Source organism: Pan troglodytes, chromosome 10, assembly GCF_028858775.2.
Source record: "Pan troglodytes isolate AG18354 chromosome 10, NHGRI_mPanTro3-v2.0_pri, whole genome shotgun sequence".
Taxonomy (NCBI): Eukaryota; Metazoa; Chordata; class Mammalia; order Primates; family Hominidae; genus Pan; species Pan troglodytes.
In genome coordinates, this window is record NC_072408.2 from 41,337,144 (window position 1) to 41,357,993 (window position 20,850).

At 40.3% G+C, this 20,850-nt stretch overlaps 1 protein-coding gene across 3 annotated transcripts in view; it reads right to left on the reverse strand.

Moving 5' to 3' along the window:
• NCKAP1L (NCK associated protein 1 like) overlaps window positions 1-20,368 on the reverse strand; it is a 45,522-nt gene extending 25,154 nt beyond the window's left edge. The window contains exons 1-13 of one of the 3 annotated variants that reach the window (XM_016923270.4): window positions 20,036-20,368; window positions 18,473-18,583; window positions 17,316-17,408; window positions 10,022-10,078; window positions 9,401-9,543; window positions 8,174-8,264; window positions 7,948-8,085; window positions 6,082-6,130; window positions 5,828-5,984; window positions 1,662-1,718; window positions 957-1,053; window positions 307-416; window positions 11-143 (exon numbers count right to left, since the gene is read on the reverse strand). In XM_016923270.4, coding sequence (XP_016778759.1) covers window positions 11-143; window positions 307-416; window positions 957-1,053; window positions 1,662-1,718; window positions 5,828-5,984; window positions 6,082-6,130; window positions 7,948-8,085; window positions 8,174-8,264; window positions 9,401-9,543; window positions 10,022-10,078; window positions 17,316-17,408; window positions 18,473-18,583; window positions 20,036-20,137 — 1,338 coding nt within the window. In that variant the 5' untranslated portion in view covers window positions 20,138-20,368. Of the gene's footprint in view, window positions 1-10; window positions 144-306; window positions 417-849; window positions 1,054-1,661; window positions 1,719-5,827; window positions 5,985-6,081; window positions 6,131-7,947; window positions 8,086-8,173; window positions 8,265-9,400; window positions 9,544-10,021; window positions 10,079-17,315; window positions 17,409-18,472; window positions 18,584-20,035 lie in introns of all 3 variants that reach the window. The other 2 variants (XM_054664204.2, XM_054664206.2) reach the window with 2 other exon arrangements.
• Window positions 20,369-20,850: the final 482 nt, after the last annotated feature.

Sequence of the window (20,850 nt, forward strand, 5' to 3'; positions counted from 1 at the left end):
AATATCATACCTGAATGATGTCACTGAGCACAAGAGCATCAAATCTTGCCAAGTACTGAAGGTGGTATTGCTGTATCACTTTGATGTGTCTTCGGACCAGAGACCTAATCCCCTCCAACAAGAAAAGTAGCTCTGCAATGCTCCTATAAAGTTTAGGATGAGAACAGAGATGAATAAGACTAGAAATATGAACTGAGACAAACACAGTGATAACAGGGCAGAAATTGAGGCCTCCTAAGGTCATCTGATGCCTCCCTGTCCCCAGTCCATCTAAGGACAAGGTTCTTAGCCATGTCAAGTACTAACGAGTCAGCATAGTCCTCAGGTGTCTTTGTCTTGGTGACATTCTCTGTGTGGCGAACCAGCCAGGTGACCTCATCACGAATGAAGGACAGGGCCATGAAAGCAAAAAGAGCCTATGGAGGGGGTAGAGACTATTAGAATTTTCAACTTTAAAAATGGATTTCAAAGCACAGAGTAAACTACCATGATAATGTAGGTATGGATGTAATTGTGTAGCCACAACAGTGTGAATAATAAACATTCAGACTCACCAAAAAACCTCAACTATAAAACACACAATCAGGCAGGTACACATGTTGACACTGGCTCACAATTAGTACCCTTCTCTCCCTATCAAATAAAGTTTTAGAAATATTTACTGGGCATTTATGTGGTTTGAAACAAAAAAACAAGCTCTGTCTCCAATTCGTTCACACTCAAATAGAGGATAAGACATGTATAAAAGTAACTATAATACACCACATACTACGTATAGTGCCAAAAAAAGAGATACAAAAGGTTTTGGGATACTCCAAGAATGTTCAAGGGAATCACATATATACATACAAATGAATCACAAAAGACTCAGAAAGGCAAAATCTCATGAGTGCCACGTAGCTACACAGTCTCTTATCACTGGCCATCATTCCCCTCCCAACATTTCTTCCTCTTGCCTTGGGACCCAGTAGTCCCGGTTCATCAGCCAACACAGTCTCCAGCTCCTTCACTGCCATCCGCAGAAATTGCCGCCGTTGACAGTGAAACTGGCCACTAAGGAAGAAAAGGGGAACATGACTATCACCTCTCCCACCCTTAAAAACCCTCCACAGGCAGCACAGAAGAAAGCTATATTTAGGAAGGGATATCAGGCAGAAGGAAGGTTCAATGCTCAAGTTAGACTTGGTTTAAAAAAGAAAAAAGGGCCAGGAGTGGTGGCTCTTGCCTGTAATTCCAGCACTTTGGGAGGCCGAGGTGGGCAGATCACCTGAGGTCAGGAGTTCAAGACCAGCATGGCCAACATGGCAAAACCCTGTCTCTACTAAAAATACAAAAATTAGCTGGGCGTGGTGGTGGGTGCCTGTAATCCCAGCTACTCAGAAGGCTGAGGCAGGAGAATCGCTTGAACCCAGGAGGTGGAGGTTGCAGTGAGCCGAGATCATGCCATTGCACCCAGTGTGGGCAACAGAGCGAGACTCTGTCTCAAAAAAAAAAAAGAAAAGAAAAGAAAAGAAAAGAAAAAAGAATTTATGGGGTAGCAGCAAGTTCTTGGGTTGAGGCAATAAAGCTGTACAGAAACTAAGGATGGCTTAGGTGAGAACAAAAGTGAGAAGAGATTCCTATTCCATCCCCTCTCAGAGAGTGCATTCACCACCCTTTACCTGTTTGCAATTACATGTTCCTTGCTCTCCTTTATGTCTGCCACTCTCTTGCCATACCTGAGGATTGACACAAGCACAATGGGGTTGACCATGCTACCCATTAGGGCCCTTGCCTCACCTTCCCAGTCCTCAGAGAGTCCAGCCTATACCCTGGTGGGAGCATGGGCAGCCCTCACAGGCAGGATCTTTCCAAACCCTACTTCTCACCCTAGCCTATTAATAAAAGACTCACAGCTTAGAGATCATTCAACTCTACGTCATAATTTTACAGATACAGAAAATAATACCTAGGGAAGGGAAATGACTTGTCAAGGTCACATAGGGCTTTAATGGCAAAGGTGGGGCTAGACTTCTCTTCCTGTGCTCCTGCCTTGACTCCTTCAAATCAAGGTACTCTTCCAGGTTTGAGGGGGTTAAAGGGAGCAGTGTATAAATATAACACAGGCCCCGCTCTCAAGTAAAAGTAGTTACTCAATCTCTACCTTGGGTCCCATTCCCACCAACTTCCTTTTAGAATTTCACTGTATCAGTTATCTATTTAATACTTTAATCTCTCCTTCTCCACTGGCTTATTCTCTTCTCCCAACAAATAAGTTCAAAGCCTCCCTTATTCTAAGAAGATCCTTGCTTGACCCTGACAATCCACCGAATTCTGCTTATTTTCCCACACCACCAAACTTCTCTAAAGAGACACCTATACTCTCTCTACTTCCTCACCTCTCACCGACCCTTGAATCCCACAAAGCCTTCAGCACTAAGCAACTGCTCTCTCTAAAGTCAATGTGAACTTTTGAATCACCAAATTAGAAGGCCTTTTCATTGTTTTTAATTTTCTGCAATATTTGATTCTCCTAACCACATCTCTTTTTTTCTACTAGTGACCCATGCTCAGAATCCTAGCATTATCTTAGACTCTTTGCTCTCTATGTTCCTTATATTTGTTTTCTCTTGTCCTGTATCACTATTGCCACCACATTATTGGGACTTCATCACCTCTCATTTCCCTTCTCCAAACCACTACTTTATTGAACTAGCACAAAATCAAAGAAGTTTGGTGTTGGAAAGTATCTTAATTAAATCAAGATTCAACTTCACAGCAATCCTATTGGATAATTATTTTAATCTCTGCACAGCACAATGGAAAGAGAAAAGATTCAGAGTCCAGAAACCTGGAATTGTGTCCTAATTTCACCTCTTATTGAGTGACACTGAGACTGAGCCTCCATTTTCTCATTTATAAAAAAAGATATTAATACTTATTCTTGAATTTTCATGAAGATAAATTAGATCATTTATGTCAAAGAACTCCCTAAACTATAAATCATACAAGTTAGTTGCTGCTCTTAGTGATGGAGAACTGAACACCCTTCGAACATCTCTTCCATTCCTTAGAAGCAGTAATCATTAGAAAGTTTTTTCATGCAAATGCCAAATCCACCTCCTGTAACTTCTAATTATTAATCTCAGATTTACTCTTTCTAACTCTGGCAATGGTTTTTAATGATAATACTTAGTTGTTGAGAGTGTGAGAAATCAGTATTCTTATAGGCTCTTGATAATAACTGGTTAGAGCACAATTTGGTAAGAGCTATTAAAATTTGAAATGTACGTACCCTTTACTTCAGCAATTCCACTTCTAAGAATTTAGCCTATAGAAATATTCACAGATTCAAGGCCAGGCGCGGTGGCTCACGCCTGTAATCCCAGCACTTTGGGAGGCCGAGGTGGGTGGATCACCTGAGATCAGGAGTTTGCGACCAGCCTGGCCAACATGGTAAAACCCCGTCTCTACTAAAAATACAAAAAATTAGCCGGGGGTGGTTGTACATGCCTGTAATCCCAGCTACTCGGGAGGCTGAAACAGGAGAAGCGCTTGAACCCGGGAGGTGGAGGTTACAGTGAACCAAGATGGCACCATTGCACTCCAGCCTGGGCAACAAGGGCAAAACTCAAGTCTCAAAAAAAAAAAGAAAATAAAAAAAATTCACAGATTCACAAAGATATATGTCTAAGAATGTTCATTACAGCATTGTTTACAATGATTTTTTAAAATGGAAACAGTTTAAATATCCGTCAATAGAGGATTTTGTAAATAAATTATGTTACAACCACATAATTTAATATTATTCAACTGTTAAAAATAATAAGTCTCTATAGACTGATATTCAAAGATATCCAAAACATAGTAAGTTTTTTTAAGCAAACCATAGAACATAATATAGAGTGTGGATCCATTGCTTTTTAAAAATTACTTTCATAAGGTTGAAAATACATGCCATCTTTATGTGTTTATACACACACACACACACATCTGGAGGATGCACATCAAACTATTCTGGGAGGTGATAGTGTAGTCAACTTCCACTTTGCACTTTTTACATTTCTGGATGCTTTATTTGCAACCAGAAGAAAAATTGGTATTTTGACTCTTTCCTTAAACCCACTCCTCCTTCTCATTTTACCTCTCTCTATTCTTCCCTTTACAGTCAAACTTTGAAAGAGTTGTTTATTAAATTCCATATCTCTCACTTGCTCCTAAACTCACTGTGGCCCAGGTTTCAACTTCACCACTCAAATTGTTCACAAGAAGGGCACTAAAACCATCTTTAGAGCCAAATCCAATGAACGTTTTTTCAATTCTTATTTTATTTGATCTCTCAACATCGTCTAACAGATCACTGGTCCTTCCTTCTAGGAATGCTTTCTTTGTTGGCTTCTCTTTTCCCTCTTCTTTTCAGTATCTCCCACTGATTTCTCTGGCCCTTAAATATCAACATACACAGGATTTTCCCATTCTGTTCTCACTCCACATGTGCTCCTGAGTAATCTCAACTACTCTTCTGGCTTTAATTACCAACTCAGCAATCTTTATCTGAATCCAGACCTCACTCCCAAGTTCCAGAACCATAAAATAGAAGGCCTAACACATCTGTCTTCAGTGTCCCACAGACATTTCAAAGTCAACCTGTTTAAAACTAACCACACAATCTTTCTCCCACAAACTTACTTTTATCACATGCTCTCTTATCTTAAGGAATGCCAGATATCCACGCCAGAAACCTCGACATCATCCTCAATTCCTCCTAATTTACTTAATTAATCTCTGCCTCTAGTTTTGCCCATCTAATTTCTTTTCTTCCATGCAGCCAGAATGATCTTTTCTAAAATGCAAATATGATCATGTCACTCCCCTGTCTGAAATCACTCAATAGTTCCCCATCCTCTTTGGGATGGATTCAAACTCCATAGCAAAGCATACAACATCCTAATTTACCTCTCCAAATTCATCCTCAACATCTTCATTTTTACAACCCAGATGCCCATGCACTGAACTACATGAACTTCTCAGAACTTGCCATGCTCTTTGTTGCCTCAAAAATCTTGATAGTTTCTCTGCCTAGAATATCTTTCTTTGCCTCAAGCAACTCCCCTACCTTTCTACCCAATGCACAGGCACACACACACACACACACAATTTCTCACACATACACACACACACACACATACACACACTCTTCAACTGTTTAGCCTTTCAGATCTACCTGTCTCCAGGTTTTTCTAGATCCTGAGAGGCCAGTTTAAGTGTCCTTCTAAATGCTTCCACAGTACTTTGTGTTTACACATTATAATCTCTTACTCTATCAAACAATTTGTTTATTTTCTACCAGTTCATAGATTCCTCAAGAGCAGTAACTGTCTTTTTTTTTTTTTCTTTAACAAGCACATAGCACTTACAATGTACCAGGAACTTTTCTACCTGCTTTACAAATAATAACACTTTTATTCTTCACAGCAACCCTATGAGGTAGGCCATAGGGAGGTACTACTATTATCCACATTTTATAGATGAGGAAATTGAGGTAATGGCATGGGAAATTTGAGCAACTTGCCCAAGGCCACACAACTAGTGGTAGAGCCTCAATTCAAACCCAAGCAATCTGGTTTCAGAGTCTGTGCTCTTAACCTCCATGTTGTCTTATTCATTATTGTGTCCCTAAAACCCAGTGAAGCACTTAGCTAATAGTAGGTATTTAATGTATATTTCTTCAATAGTTAGAATTAATCGTTACCACCTATATCTGGGAACACTTGTGGAGACTGAAAAAGGATATTGGAGGGGCTAAAAACTATTCAAGGAAGATCAGTTTGGCTCTCGTGTCTCTCACCCTTTCAAACTGCTAAACAGGTCCTCGGTGACTTTGTGCACCTGCAGCACATCCTCACGGATAAGGGTGATGTACAGGGAGCCCTGCAGACACAGCTTCCACAGCTTCTGGCACTGGCTATTGGAGTTGAGGCACCCATGACAAAGAAGAAACCCAACTGTAGGTGGGAAAACAGTGCAGAGGAAGACTTTTAGAACTTGTTCTTCATATAACATACTGCTTCATCCACTCCCATCTAATCCCACTAAACTTACTGATAATCCAGCGCTCCATTACTTCCACAGACAGATACTCACAGGCCATCTGTGAGAATCGAAGCAAAGATGATCAGTTATTTAACTTGGCCTTCCTCTAAAGGAGAAAGGACAAACTAGGATCTGAGTATCAAAACTAACTTTTGGCAAGGGGTGGTGGCTAACGCCTTTAATCCCAACACTTTAGGAGGCAGGGGCAGGAGGAAAACTTGAGGCCAGGAGTTCAAGGCCAGCCTGGGCAACACAGTGTGACCTTGTCTCTACAAAAAATTTAAAAATTAGCCAGACATGGCGGTGTGCACCTGTAGTCCTAGGTACTCAGGAGGAGGAGATAGGAGGATCTTTTGAACCCAAGAGGTCAAGGCTGCAGTGAGCTGTGATTGTACGACTGCACTCCAGCCTAGGCAACAGAGCAAAACCCTGTCTCTAAATTTTTTTTAAAAACTAACTTTTATTTTACCAGACTAGTTTAGGGCACATTGATAAACCAACAGCAGGGAAGCCTGCCAATAATGGAGGTGATGAGGCACTGGAAGTGGAGTAAGGGAGAAACAATACAGTTGAGAAAAGAAAGAGGAACTTGGACTAGAAGTCAGAACAAGCAAAAGGTTTAACATAACTTCTCTTCAACAGTTCAGATATTTTTAATAACAATAAAATGAGGAGAGCAAGACTCAAAAATCTTCTCATGATTTCTCCCTGTGATGGTTAATCCTTTGGATTCTTTTACTGCTTAAAATGTAAATCACTCATTTGGCACTTATCACTAATCATGTACCATCAGTTGTATTTTTATGACTACATGGCATATGTTCCCTACCAGACTATAAGTTCTTTGAGGGAAGGACTTTGAGCCCACAGTCATCAAACAAAAGCATTTATTAATTAATTGATTCCTGGCCAGGCACAGTGGCTCACACATGTAATCCCAGCACTTTGGGAGGCCGAGACAGGAGGATCACTTGAGCCCAGGAGTTCAAGACCAGCCTGGGCAACATAGTGATACCTCATCTCTACAAAAAAATAAACAGGCTGGGCGCGGTGGCTCACGCCTGTAATCCCAGCACTTTGGGAGGCCAAGGCACACAGATCACTTGAGGTCAGGAGTTCAAGACCAGCCTGGCCAACATGGTGAAACCCTGTCTCTACTAAAGATACAAAAAAAAAAAAAAAAAATTACCCAGGTGTGGCGGCACATGCCTGTAGTCGCAGCTACTTGGGAGGCTGAGGCAGAAGAATTGCTTGAACCAAGATGGGGAGGTTGCAGTGAGCCAAGATCGCGCCACTGCCCTCCAGCCTGGGCGACAGAGTGAGACTCTGTCTCAAAAATTAAAATTAAAATTAAATAAAATAAACAAAATTAGCCAACCATGGTGGCACACACACCTGTAGTCCCAGCTACTCAGGAGGCTGAAGTGGGAGGATCACTTGAGCCCAGGAGGTGGAGGCTGCAGTAAGCAGTGATCATGCCAGTGTACTCCAGCCTGGGTGACAGAGTAAGACACTGTCTCAAAAAAATAAAAATAAGTTAATTGATTCCTAAAATCAAGTTGCTGCTAGGCTTAATAGGTGCCTAATGACTCTGTTTCATCCATTCATTCATTCTATGAATATTTACTAAATTCCTTCTATGGACAGGCTAACTGCTTATAGATCACTTTTGTTAAACCACTAACCCTGATCCAAACAAAAGCCCCAAACCAACCACGATTTTTTAGCTACAAGAAGTGCTCAACTTAGAGACATACCCTAGAAGAAGACTAAAGCATTCTTTAGTACTGATATTTCCTGAAAGAAGCACCCTCTACAGAGATGATGGCCTTGCAAAGAGAATGCTTCCACTAACAAAAGGAAAAGGGCACTCACTGTATCTGAATTAGCAGGATTAATCATGGCTGGGGGGTTGCTGATGAGGCTTAGAAGTTGGGCACTGCGCCACTGCTCAGCCCCCTGGTTTCTTCGGACAAAGAGGAAATGCAAAGAGAGGAGGGCTCCACTCACAGCCTGTGGGGAAAAGCAAATGAAACCTTAGCGGCAATCATGAGGACAATATACTTTTGCCTGAGGAATTCTCCATTGTCAGGGAACTTGCCTTTGTGTGAGGCCCAAACTCTTCTGTCAGCTTCTTCAGAGGGTGGTCATACTCCAAGACCATCTGACCCAGACGGGCAAAACTGGGGTCACTAGAAGAAAGCAGAGGAGAGGGGTTACAGCCCTCCCTTACCCATGACTTGAACTCTTATGTTTGCATACAGGATAAAGATATGTGCATAGGCTGGCACTCCCCACCACCTCCAAAGATATACATACTACACTGTAAATTACATATAAAGATACCCCACTCCAGGCTCAGGTTACTAAGCTATGGCTAAATAGAACCATTTCATTTTGGGCAGGTCCATGAAATTTTCTTCCTTATAAGCACAAAAATAGGGTTGGACACATGATAGGTACTCTATAAATCTGTTAATTAGTTCAAAATCCAGTAATATGCCTAGATCCAAATCGTTATACAACCCAAAAGGATATATAAATATTCAAAGCTAACAGGTAAGGCATGTGTCTAGGTATCCACGCAGGCATGTGGGAATACACATCATCATAGAATGATGTGCCACAACCCACTCTGATCCCTCTAGTCTTCATTTTTTCAGCCCTTAAATACTTACATTTGCACTAATGGAGGGGGACAGAACTGCAGACAATTCAAAATCCATTTATATTTGGCTTCAAATGTATTATCACGCATTAGTTACCTCTAATGGATTTACCTTACTAATATTATTCCTACCAACACTAAAAAGAATTTTCTTTGCCTTTTGTAATAACCTGAAAATCAGAGTAGAAGCCAGTCCAGGATTAAAAATTGTTCAGAGATGATGCAAATTGAATAATCCACTAGCAGATATTCAAGAGTTAGCCACAGTTGTCTCTCATTATAGCAGGGAGATTGGTTCCAAGACTCCCACGTATGCGAATATCCCGTGCATACTGAAGTCCCACAGTCAGTGCTGCGGAACCCACACCATTTAAAAAGTCAGCCCTCTGTAAAGGTGGATTTCACATCCCATGAACACTACATTTTCAATCCATGTTTGGTTGAAAAAAATCCATGTATAAAGTGGACCTGCGTAGTTCAAACCCATGATGTTTCAGAGTCAACTGAATATGTAAAAGTGTACCTTATTTTGCCTGGGTCAATGTAGATTATAGGTTCTCATATAAGAAATCATGGCATCAATTGCCTTTGCATGAGGCACTCTCTACATCATAGCACCATGTATGAGACCCTTCATATAATACTCTCGCCTTAACTCACCCATGCCCATGCAGCATCTCATGGGCACAATTGTACATGCCAATGAGTATCCGTCGATCTTCAATCCGTGACAGAAGTAAAATGACTGAGGTGTAAGTCACAATCAAGTCCAGGTAACTCCGAGTGAAATCAAAGTTGAGATTCTACAAGGAAAATACACAGGAACCCAAGGACAGCATGGCCAATTAACCTGGATCTCCTTCTTTCCCCAACCACTCTGGACAGTGCTCAATATATTCCGAGTGAATCTATTTAGAAGTAGGAACTGACAGGATTGAAAATAAGAATAAGAAAATTGGAACAAAAGTCAGGGCTAAAAGTGAGCTCAAGATATAAGGAGGCCACGAAATAAGGTAGCTTTTAGGAGATGGAAAAGGTGAAGAAGATTTTTATGTAATTTTTTAATTAATTAAATCACATTGCTGATCTGCTTAACATGTAAATATATTTTCACTTCAGCACTTTTTACAAAACAATTATAGTAGTCCTGAGAAGGAATAAACAAAATAGCCATCCTTCCAGTCCCTTCCCACCCCATCCTGTGACTAGACCTAGACCTCCCAACCTAGACCTGGCCTTTTCTTTGACTCTATGATAGAAGAGAATTGCATAGGTTCTTACGATATCAAAATGGCACTGGCAGGCATCAATGGTGTTGAGAAGTTCATATACATGATCCTGGGGGTGGAAGTGAAGACAAGAATTAATAAAAAATCAAAGAGAAGGTGACGTACTACCAGAACTGGAGGGAAAGGGACCTCTCCCTTAGAGGTCCTAGAAAGCCACCAAGTAACAGAAAAGTCACTGTCAAAAAGAGGGAGGAAGTTCCTCCTCAGTAAGCCACCAGTGGGCCCCTATCACCTACACTGCCAAATGCCTACATTTCCACAGGCACAAGTCTCTATTACATTACACACACTTTTCCTGAGCTTATCATCCCTATGCCCCATTCCTCCAAATTAAAAAAGGTTGTAAAATGTAGATTATCTAATAGGTAGCTTCAAAAATGTCAAAAATCAAACCATTCGTATTGACAAACCACAAAGTAAGTCTGTTCCTGGATTCTATCTCCTGTTCTCAGGAGTTAATTATTAACAAATGGGAATACTGTCTAATTTTCCATGAGTTTCTATTTACTGACAATTCACTATGTGTGAGGTACTTACCAAGTAATTTGCATATACTTCATTTAACTCTCATTCTAGTATGATAGGGATTCTTCTCCTTTTCACACATAATTTTACCTAAATTAATATGCACTTTTATTGCAGACACCTCTTTCCCCCAACATCAGCACCCACCCTCCATCCTGCAGAACGCCCAGGTAAACCACTTTAACAACCTGATATTATTTTTCTTATAATATTTTCTAATTTTTCTCCCTATTTATATAATACTATTAGATTATAAAAGGAAAAGAGAGAGAGAGAAACAGGTTTTTTGGTCATTATTTGTGTTACAAAATTGAGGTAATATTATTCCCTGCTTGTAATTTTGCTTTGTTCATTCACTCCTACTTGCCAAAAGTCCTCAGAGTTATCTCCTAGAGCATGAATGCATTCTTTTTCATAGCTGCGTAATAGCCCATGGTATACCACAATTCATTCAGCCTTTCTTCCACTGATTCGTTTTGTTCCTAGTTCCTAGCCTTATCCACTGAATATTGGTACTTTCATTTCTAAAAAAGTAAAATTGATAGATTAAGGAATATATATATATACATTTTTTAATATGTTGCCAAAAGATTTGAACAGGCACTTAATACCATAAAAAAAATATGATGCCAAGCATGGCGGTTCACACCTGTAATTCCAGCATTTTGGAAGGCTGAGGTGGGAGGTTCACTTGAGACCAGGAGTTCAAGAGAGCCTGGCCAACATGACAAAACCCTGTCTCTACTAAAAATAAAAATAAAAAAATTAGCTGGGTGTGGTGGCACATGCCTGTAATCACAGCCACTCAAGAGGCTGAGACACGAGAATTGTTTGAGCCTGGGAGGCAGAGGTTGCAGTAAGCTGAGAGGCGGAGGTTGCAGTGAGATGAGATCATGCCACTGCACTCCAGCCTGGGTGACAGAGCAAGACTCTGTCTCAAAAAATATATATATATTTATAAGAAGCACATGAAAAGATGTTCAATGATATTAGCCATCAGGGAAATGCAAATTTAAACCACAATAAGATACCATGACACACCCACTGGAATAACTAAAATGTAAGTCTAATAATAGCAAGCGCTGATGAGAATATAGAGAAACTGAAGCTCTCATATATTACTGGTGGGAGGATAAAATGGAACAACTCTGAAAAAAGGTTTGGCGGTTTCTTATAAAATTAAATATACTCTTACCATATGATTCAGCAATTCAACTTCTAGATTTACCCAAGTGAAATGAAAAATATGTCCCCACAAAGATTTGTACTTGAAAGTTTGTAGCAATTTACGCATCATGGCCTAAAACTAGAAACAACTCAAATGTCTATCAACAGGTAAATGGATAAATAAATTGTACCCATGCAATGGAACAGTTCTCAGCAAAAAGGGGGACTGAGGCCGGGTGCCGTGGCTCCCGCCTGTAATCCCAGCACTTTGGGAGGCCAAGGTGGGCAGACCACCTGAGGTTGGGAGTTCAAGACCAGCCTGACCAACATGGAGAAACCCCGTCTCTACTAAAAATACAAAATTAGCCAGGTGTGGTGGCACATTCCTGTAATCCCAGCTACTTGGGAGGCTGAGGCAGGGGACTCCCTTCAACCCAGGAGGCAGAGGTTGCAGTGAGCCAAGATCACACCATTGCACTCCAGCCTGGGCAACAAGAGTGAAACTCCATCTCAAAAAAAAAAGGGAGGACGGGGGGACTGAATCACTGATATATGCAACAACATAGATCAATCTCAGAAACATGATGCTGAGTGAGAGGAGCCAGACACAAAAGAATACATGCTGTATAGTTTCCCTTTATTTGAACTGCTAGAAAAGGAAAATCTATTCTAGAAAGTAGATCAGTGCTTGCCTGGGGCCAGAAGTGAAGGGTAGGGATTGGCTGAAGCTAAAAAAAAAAAAAAAAAAAAAAAGGCACAAGGAACCCTTGGGGTGATGGAAATATTCAATACTTTGTAGTGGTGGTTACACAGGCATATACACTTGTCAAAATTTATTAAAATGTGTAGGAAAAGTGCTTCTTACTTATCTTCCAAAAAAAGGCTGTGTCTAAATTAACAGATAAGGAAACCAAGGCCAAGAGCTGTTAAGAAACTTGCCTAACACACCAGACAGGGTAGCTGTCCCCCAAAATGTGCCCTGTGCAGGCAGTGCCCCGTCTCCATGCTTGTTTCCCCAATGTGGCGGGGAGCCAGGTGACATCATAAATACTTGCTGAATGAGTGCAGAAAAAAAAAGAAACTGGCCTAAGATCATAGAGCTAGTAAGGAATGGTACTAGAACTTGAACCCAGAGCTTTTGATTTTCCCTGTATGCTACATGACCTCTGTCTAGGTCTATACTTCCTCATTTGCTAGGAATGCCTTTCTACAACTCCAGCCTACACCCAAATTCCAGTGGAATATAGCTGAAATTCACTTTCAGCCACTCACGCAACCAATGTCACTACGCAGGTCTTATTCTCTACAGACAAGAATCAGAAGCGAATGGAAATAACATGTGTTGGTCTATTGCCTTACTATATGCTAAACACCAAGCTAGATGTTGTCCATGCATTATCTCATTTAATTCTCACAGACGCCTCACACAGTAAATCTTATTTCCCCATTTTATAGATAAGGAAACTGGAATTTAGAGAGTTTCTTATCTAAAGTCATACAGTTTGTAAGTGGTAAAGCTGAGATTTGAAACCAAGTCTGTCTAATTCAGGGCCTACTTAACAGTGCATCATACTTCAATGTCCCTATTTCCCCTCCTTTCCTAAACAAGCCGTACCAAACACCTTGGGCTCAGAACTTTATTTACCACTGCAGCAACCAGAAGGTGTTCTAAAATCTCCTTTGCCCTTCAACTTTTCTCAGTAAGAGACTTTTTTTTATGTGCTTCCAGCATTCTTCCCATTGCCTCCACCAGCACCTACCCTCTTGCTAACCACTACTCTCAATTCCACAATGAATACTCTCTGACCTGACCCTCATTCATACATTACAGTCCTTCTTGTCCTCACTTCTCTCTTCACTATGTGATCTACTGAATATCCTGGATTTGCTTCCTAGGGTAGGCACAGAACACATTATTCTTGTATCATCTGAAAAAATACTATAACACCACCACAAGCTTGGGTTGCTCAGAGGGCTAAAATTTGCATTATTTCTTGAATACATAAATAATACATGTTTATTGTAGAAAAAACTAGAAAATACCGACAAGTTTAATTTTAACTAGCTTTTTTAAACTATAATCCCACCGATCAGAAATTCCAAACTTCTTTATATACATATTTACCTGTGTAAATATACATTTTAGGGACATCTTACATCTTACATCTGTCTTAAACTGTCTTACTGCAATTTGCTTTTACATTAAACAACATATGATGAACATTTTCTATACCAATTAATATAAAAAATATATTATTGGCTGGGTGCAGTGACTCATGCCTGTAATCCCAGCACTTTGGGAGGCCGAGGCAGGTGGATCATTTGAGGTCAGGAGTTCGAGGCCAGCTTGGCCAACATGGTGAGACCCCCATCTCTACTAAAAATACAAAAATTAACGAGGCGTGGTGGCATGTGCCTGTAATCCCAGCTACTCAGGAGGCTGAGGCAGGAGACTTGCTTCAACCCAAAGGCGGAGGCAGCAGTGAGCCGAGATCATGCCACTGTATTCCAGCCTGGGCAACACAGTGAGACTCCGCCTCAAAAAAAAAAGAACAGAAAAGAAAAAATATATATGTGTGTGTATATATATATATATATATATATGTATACATATATATGTGTATACTTTAACAGCTACAGAATATTCATTTGTGGGCACATACTCTGAACTTTTAACCAAACCTTTATTTATTGGATATATCAATTATCACATTGTAACTATCATAAATAATGCAATGGAGTATATTCTTATACATATGTCTTTGCATTTGTTTCCTTTTTTTATTTCCCCATGAAAAAATTCTGTTTCCTTATGACAAATTTCTAAATGTAAAATTACTACATGAATTTTTAAATTTTTAATAATACCTTATCAATTTTTCTTTCAAAAACATCATATTAATTTTTATTTTTTATGTTTATAAAAATAATACATGTTCATTATTTAAAATTCAAATAAAATATCATCCAGGTAGTATTGCTCCCAAAAACTATTAACAATAAGACAAATTCAAATTGAAGGATATTCTCAAAAATAACTAGCCTGGACTCTTCAAAAATGTCAGTGTCATACAAGACAAAGGCTGGAAATCATTCTAGATTAAAGATGAAGGAGACATAACTAAATCCATTGTATTATCCTTGAGACAACTGGAGAAATGTGAATATGGGCTGTATATTAGTTTGGGTGGGGTTTTGTTTCTTTTTTTTTTTTTTTTTTGAGACAAAGTCTCACTGTGTCACCCAGGCTGGAGTACAGTGGCCAGTGGCACAATCATGGCTAACTACAGCCTTGACTTCCCAGGTTCAAGTGATCCTCCTGCCTCAGCCTCCTAAGCAGCTGGTACTACAGGCACTCACTACCATGCCCAGCTAATTTTTTTTTTTTTTTTTTTTTTTGGTGTAGATGGGGTTTCACCATGTTGCCCAGGCTAGTCTCAAACTCCTAGGCTAAAGCAATTCATCCCCGTCAGCCTCCCAAAGTGTTGGGATTACAGGCGTGAGCCACAGCACCCAGCCATAATGTTATATTTCCTGTGTATGATATATTTCCTGTGTATGTTATATTTCCTGTGTATGATTTCCTGAGTATGATAATTATATTAGGGTTGGGTAAGAAAATATTCTTGCTCTTAGCAAATGTATGCTTAAGTATTTGGGAAAGGAAATGTCATGATGTATGAGGCTAACTCAAATAGTTCATTAAAAAATAGAGAAGGATAAGAAAATGTGGCAAAATACTAACAATTAGGAGATCCAGGAGAAGAGTATAACAATATTCACTGTACTATACTAGAAATTTTACAGTAGTTTGTAATAAAATATTGTGGAAAAATACTTGAAATTTTTAAAGCTCATATAATGCAAAGATATATAGTTTATACAGGTTGAGCTTCCCTAACCCGAAAATCCAAAATGCTCCAAAATCTGAAATCTGTTGAGCACCAACATGACACTCAAAGGAAATGCTCGTTGAAACATTTCAAATTTCAGACTTTCAGATTAGGGATGCTCAACTGCCTAATGCAAATATTCTGAAATCTGCAAACATATGAAATTCAAAACACTCTGGCCTCAAGAATTTTCCATAAGGAATACTCAACCTGTATAGAGAACTCCTAAGTCTCAACACACACAAAATCCAATTCAAAAATGGTCAAAGAATGAAACAGACATTTCTTCAAAGAAGATATATAAATGGCCAATAAGCCTATGAAAAATGCTCATTATCACTAATCATTAGCAAAAATGCAAATAAAAACTTAGATGAGATAATACCTCACACCCATTGGGATGGCTACTCTCAAAAAAACGAAATAACAATTGTTGGCGAGGATGTGGAGGAATTATAGCCCTTATGCACTGTTGGTGAGAATGCAAAAGAGTACAGCCACTGTGGAAAACAGTATAGCAGTTCCTCAAAAAGTTAAAAATAGGCCAGCACAGTCCAGCCTTTGGGAGGCCGAGGTGGGTGGATAGCTTGAGCCTAGGAGTTTGAGACCACCCTGGCCAACACGGGGATACCCCATCTCTACAAAAAATATAAAAACTTAGCCAGGTGTGGTGGCATGTGCCTTTAGCCCCAGCTACTCAAGAGGCTGAGGTGGGAGGATCACCTGAGCCTAGGAGGTTGAGGCAGCAGTGAGCTGTGATTGCACCACTACACTCCAGCCTGGGCAACAGAGTGAGACCCTATCTCAAAAAAAAAAGTTAATAATAGAATTATCATATGATCCAGCATTTCCACTTTCATGTTTATAATCAAAAGAATTGAAAGTAGGGTTTTGAAGATATATTTGTACACCCACGTTCATAGCAGCATCATTTACAATAGCTAAAACTTGGAAGCAACCTAAGTGTCCATCAACATACGATCGGATAAGCAAAATGTAGTATAATCATATAATGGAATATTATTTAGCTTAAAAAGGAAATTCTACAATATGCTACAACAGGGTTGAACCTTAAGGACATTAGGCTGATGAAATAAGCCAGCCACAAAAAGACAAATGCTTTATGATTCTACTTGTATAAGGTACTTAGAATAGTCAAAATCACAGAAACAAAGTAGAATTGTGATGGCAGGGGGCTGGAGAGAAAGGGAAATGGGGAATTATTGCATAAAGGGTAGAGAGTTTCAGGTTTACAAGGTGAAAAGATGGTTGCATTATTAATATACTTAGTACCACTGAACTGTATACTTAAAAATGGTTAAGACGGTAAATTTTATGTTATGTGTATTTTACCATAATTTTTAAAATAGAAAAAACATGCATAGCATAGTAAATTGAAGCCAGTCATAATCAGTCCCCAAAGGTAGTTATTTTTAACAGTTTAATGTAAAATAGTCCAGATCTTTCCTAGATATTTACTAAATACATATACATACATACTCTTTTAAAATAGAAATGTGATGTATCATATACTATTTTGAAATTTGCTTTCATTTAACAATACAACTTAGATATCTTTCCATATTAATACATCTCTCTCATTTTTTCAAGAACTTGTTTTAAGCAAATACATGAACATCTAAAGAAAGAATAGCCTCTGAAAGACCTTGCCTACGTTGGAAACGGCTCAAGAGAGCTCACCCGAAATTCCATGACATCCACAAATGACTGGTAGTAGTTGGTGAGGAATCTAATTATCTCGGCTTTTTCACGATGTACTGGTCCTAAGTGTTGCTGAGAGAAACACAAAACAAAACAATATAAAAAGTGCAAAATAAGACAATTGATCCAAATAACTCAAGAAGAACAGTGGTTATACCTAAAACATTCTTAAAGAGGGTTGAGGCCGGGCGCAGTGGCTCACACCTGTAATCCCAGCACTTTGGGAGGCCGAGGCAGGCGGATCACCTGAGGTCAGGGGTTCAAGACCAGCCTGGCCAACCTGGTGTGAAACCCCGTCTCTATTAAAAATACACCACAGGCGTGGTGGCGGGCGCCTGTAATCCCAGCTACTCGAGAGGCTGAGTCAGAAGAATCACTTGAACCTGGGAAGCAGAGGTTGCAGTGAGCCAAGATTGTGCTACTGCACTCCAGCCTGGGTGACAGAGCAAGACTCCATCTCAAAAAAAAAAAAAAAGAAAAGAAAAGAAAAAGAAAGAGGGTTGAAATATACTGGCAGAGGAAGTTAGAAACGCTTCAATGCTCTGAAGGTCTTTAAACAAAGGAGATTGTCTATCTAGGTAGAATGGTTGCATGTGATCCTGACTAGATACAGAGGGCTAAATGAGAGGAAATTTTAAGCACCCTTTCAGATGAACAGATATACTATTTATATCAAAGTCAAAAGAAACAGAATTCAAAGATGCTACAAAGATGGGTGAAAAATCTAGGGTTAACATTTAATAAGGGAAAAGTAGAGATATCCCATTAGATGCATAAATCTAAGACAAACAGCAAGGAAACAATGAGTGGGAAACCGAAACAATAAAATACATGTACCCTGCTGGGCTGATAGAGCTGTCTTGTACAAAAACAATGTTTTCCCATGAATCTTGCAATGGAAAAGGGGTGATGATTCGCTCCAGCTTACGCTGGAAGAATCCCATCTTATCTCAAAATGCTCAAGACTTAAAGCTCTACAACAACCTGAAGCCCTGTGGTTGAGCCTTGGAAAACTATTAATAAAAAAAGACTACTCCATCCCCTGCCAAGTTTGAAGAGAGGCATCAAAAGAGGAGAATTTCAGCCATTCAAGCAGAGAATTATTCAGAGAAAGGAGAGAAGGACCAAGTTCTCACCGTGCTGTTTCGGACATCTATGTTGGGAAATTTCTTGTTGATATACTTGAGAGATGGTTCCATGGACTTTTCCAGTAAGAAAGGTGGCTTAGATTTGGGGTCTGAACAAGTCTGCAGAGAGAAACCATATATATTTCAACCCTTTCTCCTCCTCCTCAGAAACATACCTCTTCTTGCAACATTCATTCTCATAATCTGTCTTAGGAAAAGGCAACCTGGGAATTAACTTAAAAAGCATGAGAGGCTGGGCGCAGCGGCTCACACCTGTAATCCCAGCACTTCGGGAGGCCGAGGCAGGCAGATCACAAGGTCAGAAGTTCGAGACCAGCCTGGCCAACATGGTGAAACCCCGTCTCTACTAAAAATACAAAAATTAGCTGGACATGGTGGTGCACACCTGTAGTCCCAGGTACTTGGGAGGCTGAGGCAGGAGAATCGCTCGAACCCAGGAGGCGGAGGTTGCAGTGAGCCAAGATCATGCCACTGCACTCCAGCCTGGGCGACAGAGCGAGACTCCAAAAATTAAATAAATAAATACATAAAAATAAAAATAAAAAGCATAAGAGTAGGTCAAGAAAAAATTCCAAGACATTAAGCCAAGTATCTAAGAGCGAAATAACAACCTGGGCATTTTGTCTTGATGGGTAGAGTTTAATGCCTGCTTGGCCCCAGCACAAAGAGGAAGCTGTTTCCCCGCCCCTCAACTGAAGCCGGAAGGAACAAGAAAAGCAGCTGCTCAGGAGTTAGACTTTGTACAAGATTCAGTGTCACAATTTTGTTCACTATGTAAGTATCTTATCCCAAAGGGCATTTACAGGATTCATGGTGACAGAGAAACCGTGTTCCTGGTGATTTGTTTTATTACAAAAAACACAAAAGCTCCCTCCCCCAAAGTCCCCTATTTTCTATGCCAGGAACTCCCCATAAACACCCCTGTCTTTATCTCTTTACTTCCTATGGTTTGCCCAGCCCCTAGCCCACCTCTTGTCACCAGCTTCTTTCAATTCCTCAGTTCCTATTCTAAACACACACACACACACACACACACACACACAACCACCACAGCATGAACTACCCCAGGAGCAGCTCAGAAGACACCTACCCTTTTTAATCTAAATAGCTAATTATCTAATTTTTTTCCTTTTAGGGAAGCACTTCCACAGAAAAGTTTTTGCCAGAGACCCAGCTTCAGATCTCTTCAGAGTGTAGAGGATCAACAATAAATAATAAAACCCAGAAGGTTGGACCCCAGACCTTTATCCAAGTCACTCAGAATACCACTGTTGTTTCCCCATCCCCACCCTCACTCCCATCCCCAGAGGAAAGCAGATGCCATCATTGGGGCGAGAATCATATCTAGAAAGGGGAAGCCTTGAAAAGAAGCCTCCACTTCTGCCTTCCTGAACTGGCTGGCCTATATAATCTGAGTGATTATGTAGATTATAGTCAGTGGAAAAGCAGTGGAAAAAAAGATGGGAGTCTAACTGCTGCACCTGCCGCCTCAGGGTTCCCTGCCCTATTATTGTTGGAATAATCAGTACTAGTCCCATTGTTCATGCTTACCTTCTTGATGTTATACATACGAATGAGAACCCCCTGACCGCGATCATTCAGGATAGTGAGCTTCTCTGCTAATTTATGCTGGTAAGCAGATGTCAAAGACATGATGGCCACTGAGAGAGGAGCACCAGACAGCAATGTCTGATCTCCCCAAACACTTTCAGCTTAGATGGTGACACCCTCTGGCGGAGGGACCCAGCCTGGTTGGTGCGCTGGTCTTCTGTTGCCTCTGCAATTGGCTCATGGGTAAAATCAGTCATTATGGCTCACAGGCCCTCAGAGCCTTCTTGTGCTTCCTCTTGCACACTCAGCAGGGGAGACTTCCTCTTTCTGGCTGTGCAGCACTTTTGGTAAGGCTATGAAGTGGGTGGAGCTGAGGAGAAGGACAGGCTTTCAAGGGTCTTCACAGACTGCACCAACCTTTTTGGTCTTATGCCCCCATAAGTGTCCTAGACAAAGCTCTATACCAGGCTGGGCGTGGTGGCTCACACCTGTAATCCCAGCACTTTGGGAGGAAAAGGTGGGAAGATCCATTGAGCTCAGGAGTTCCAGACCAGCCTGGGCAACATAGCAAGACCCCATCTCTATAAAAAATTAAAATTAAAAGCTGTAAGCTAGATAAACAAGTATCTACCACCCCACCCCTGTACACCTCTATATTTTCCTTCTTTTATATCCAAGAATGCCTATGAACCTTTGGCCTCATCATGTTTTAGTACCCAGATCAAATCCCATCTTCTCCTAAAGACCCCATCAATGTCAAATATTATATTGTATTATATTTTATATTGTCAAATACATATATTCCTTGTTATATG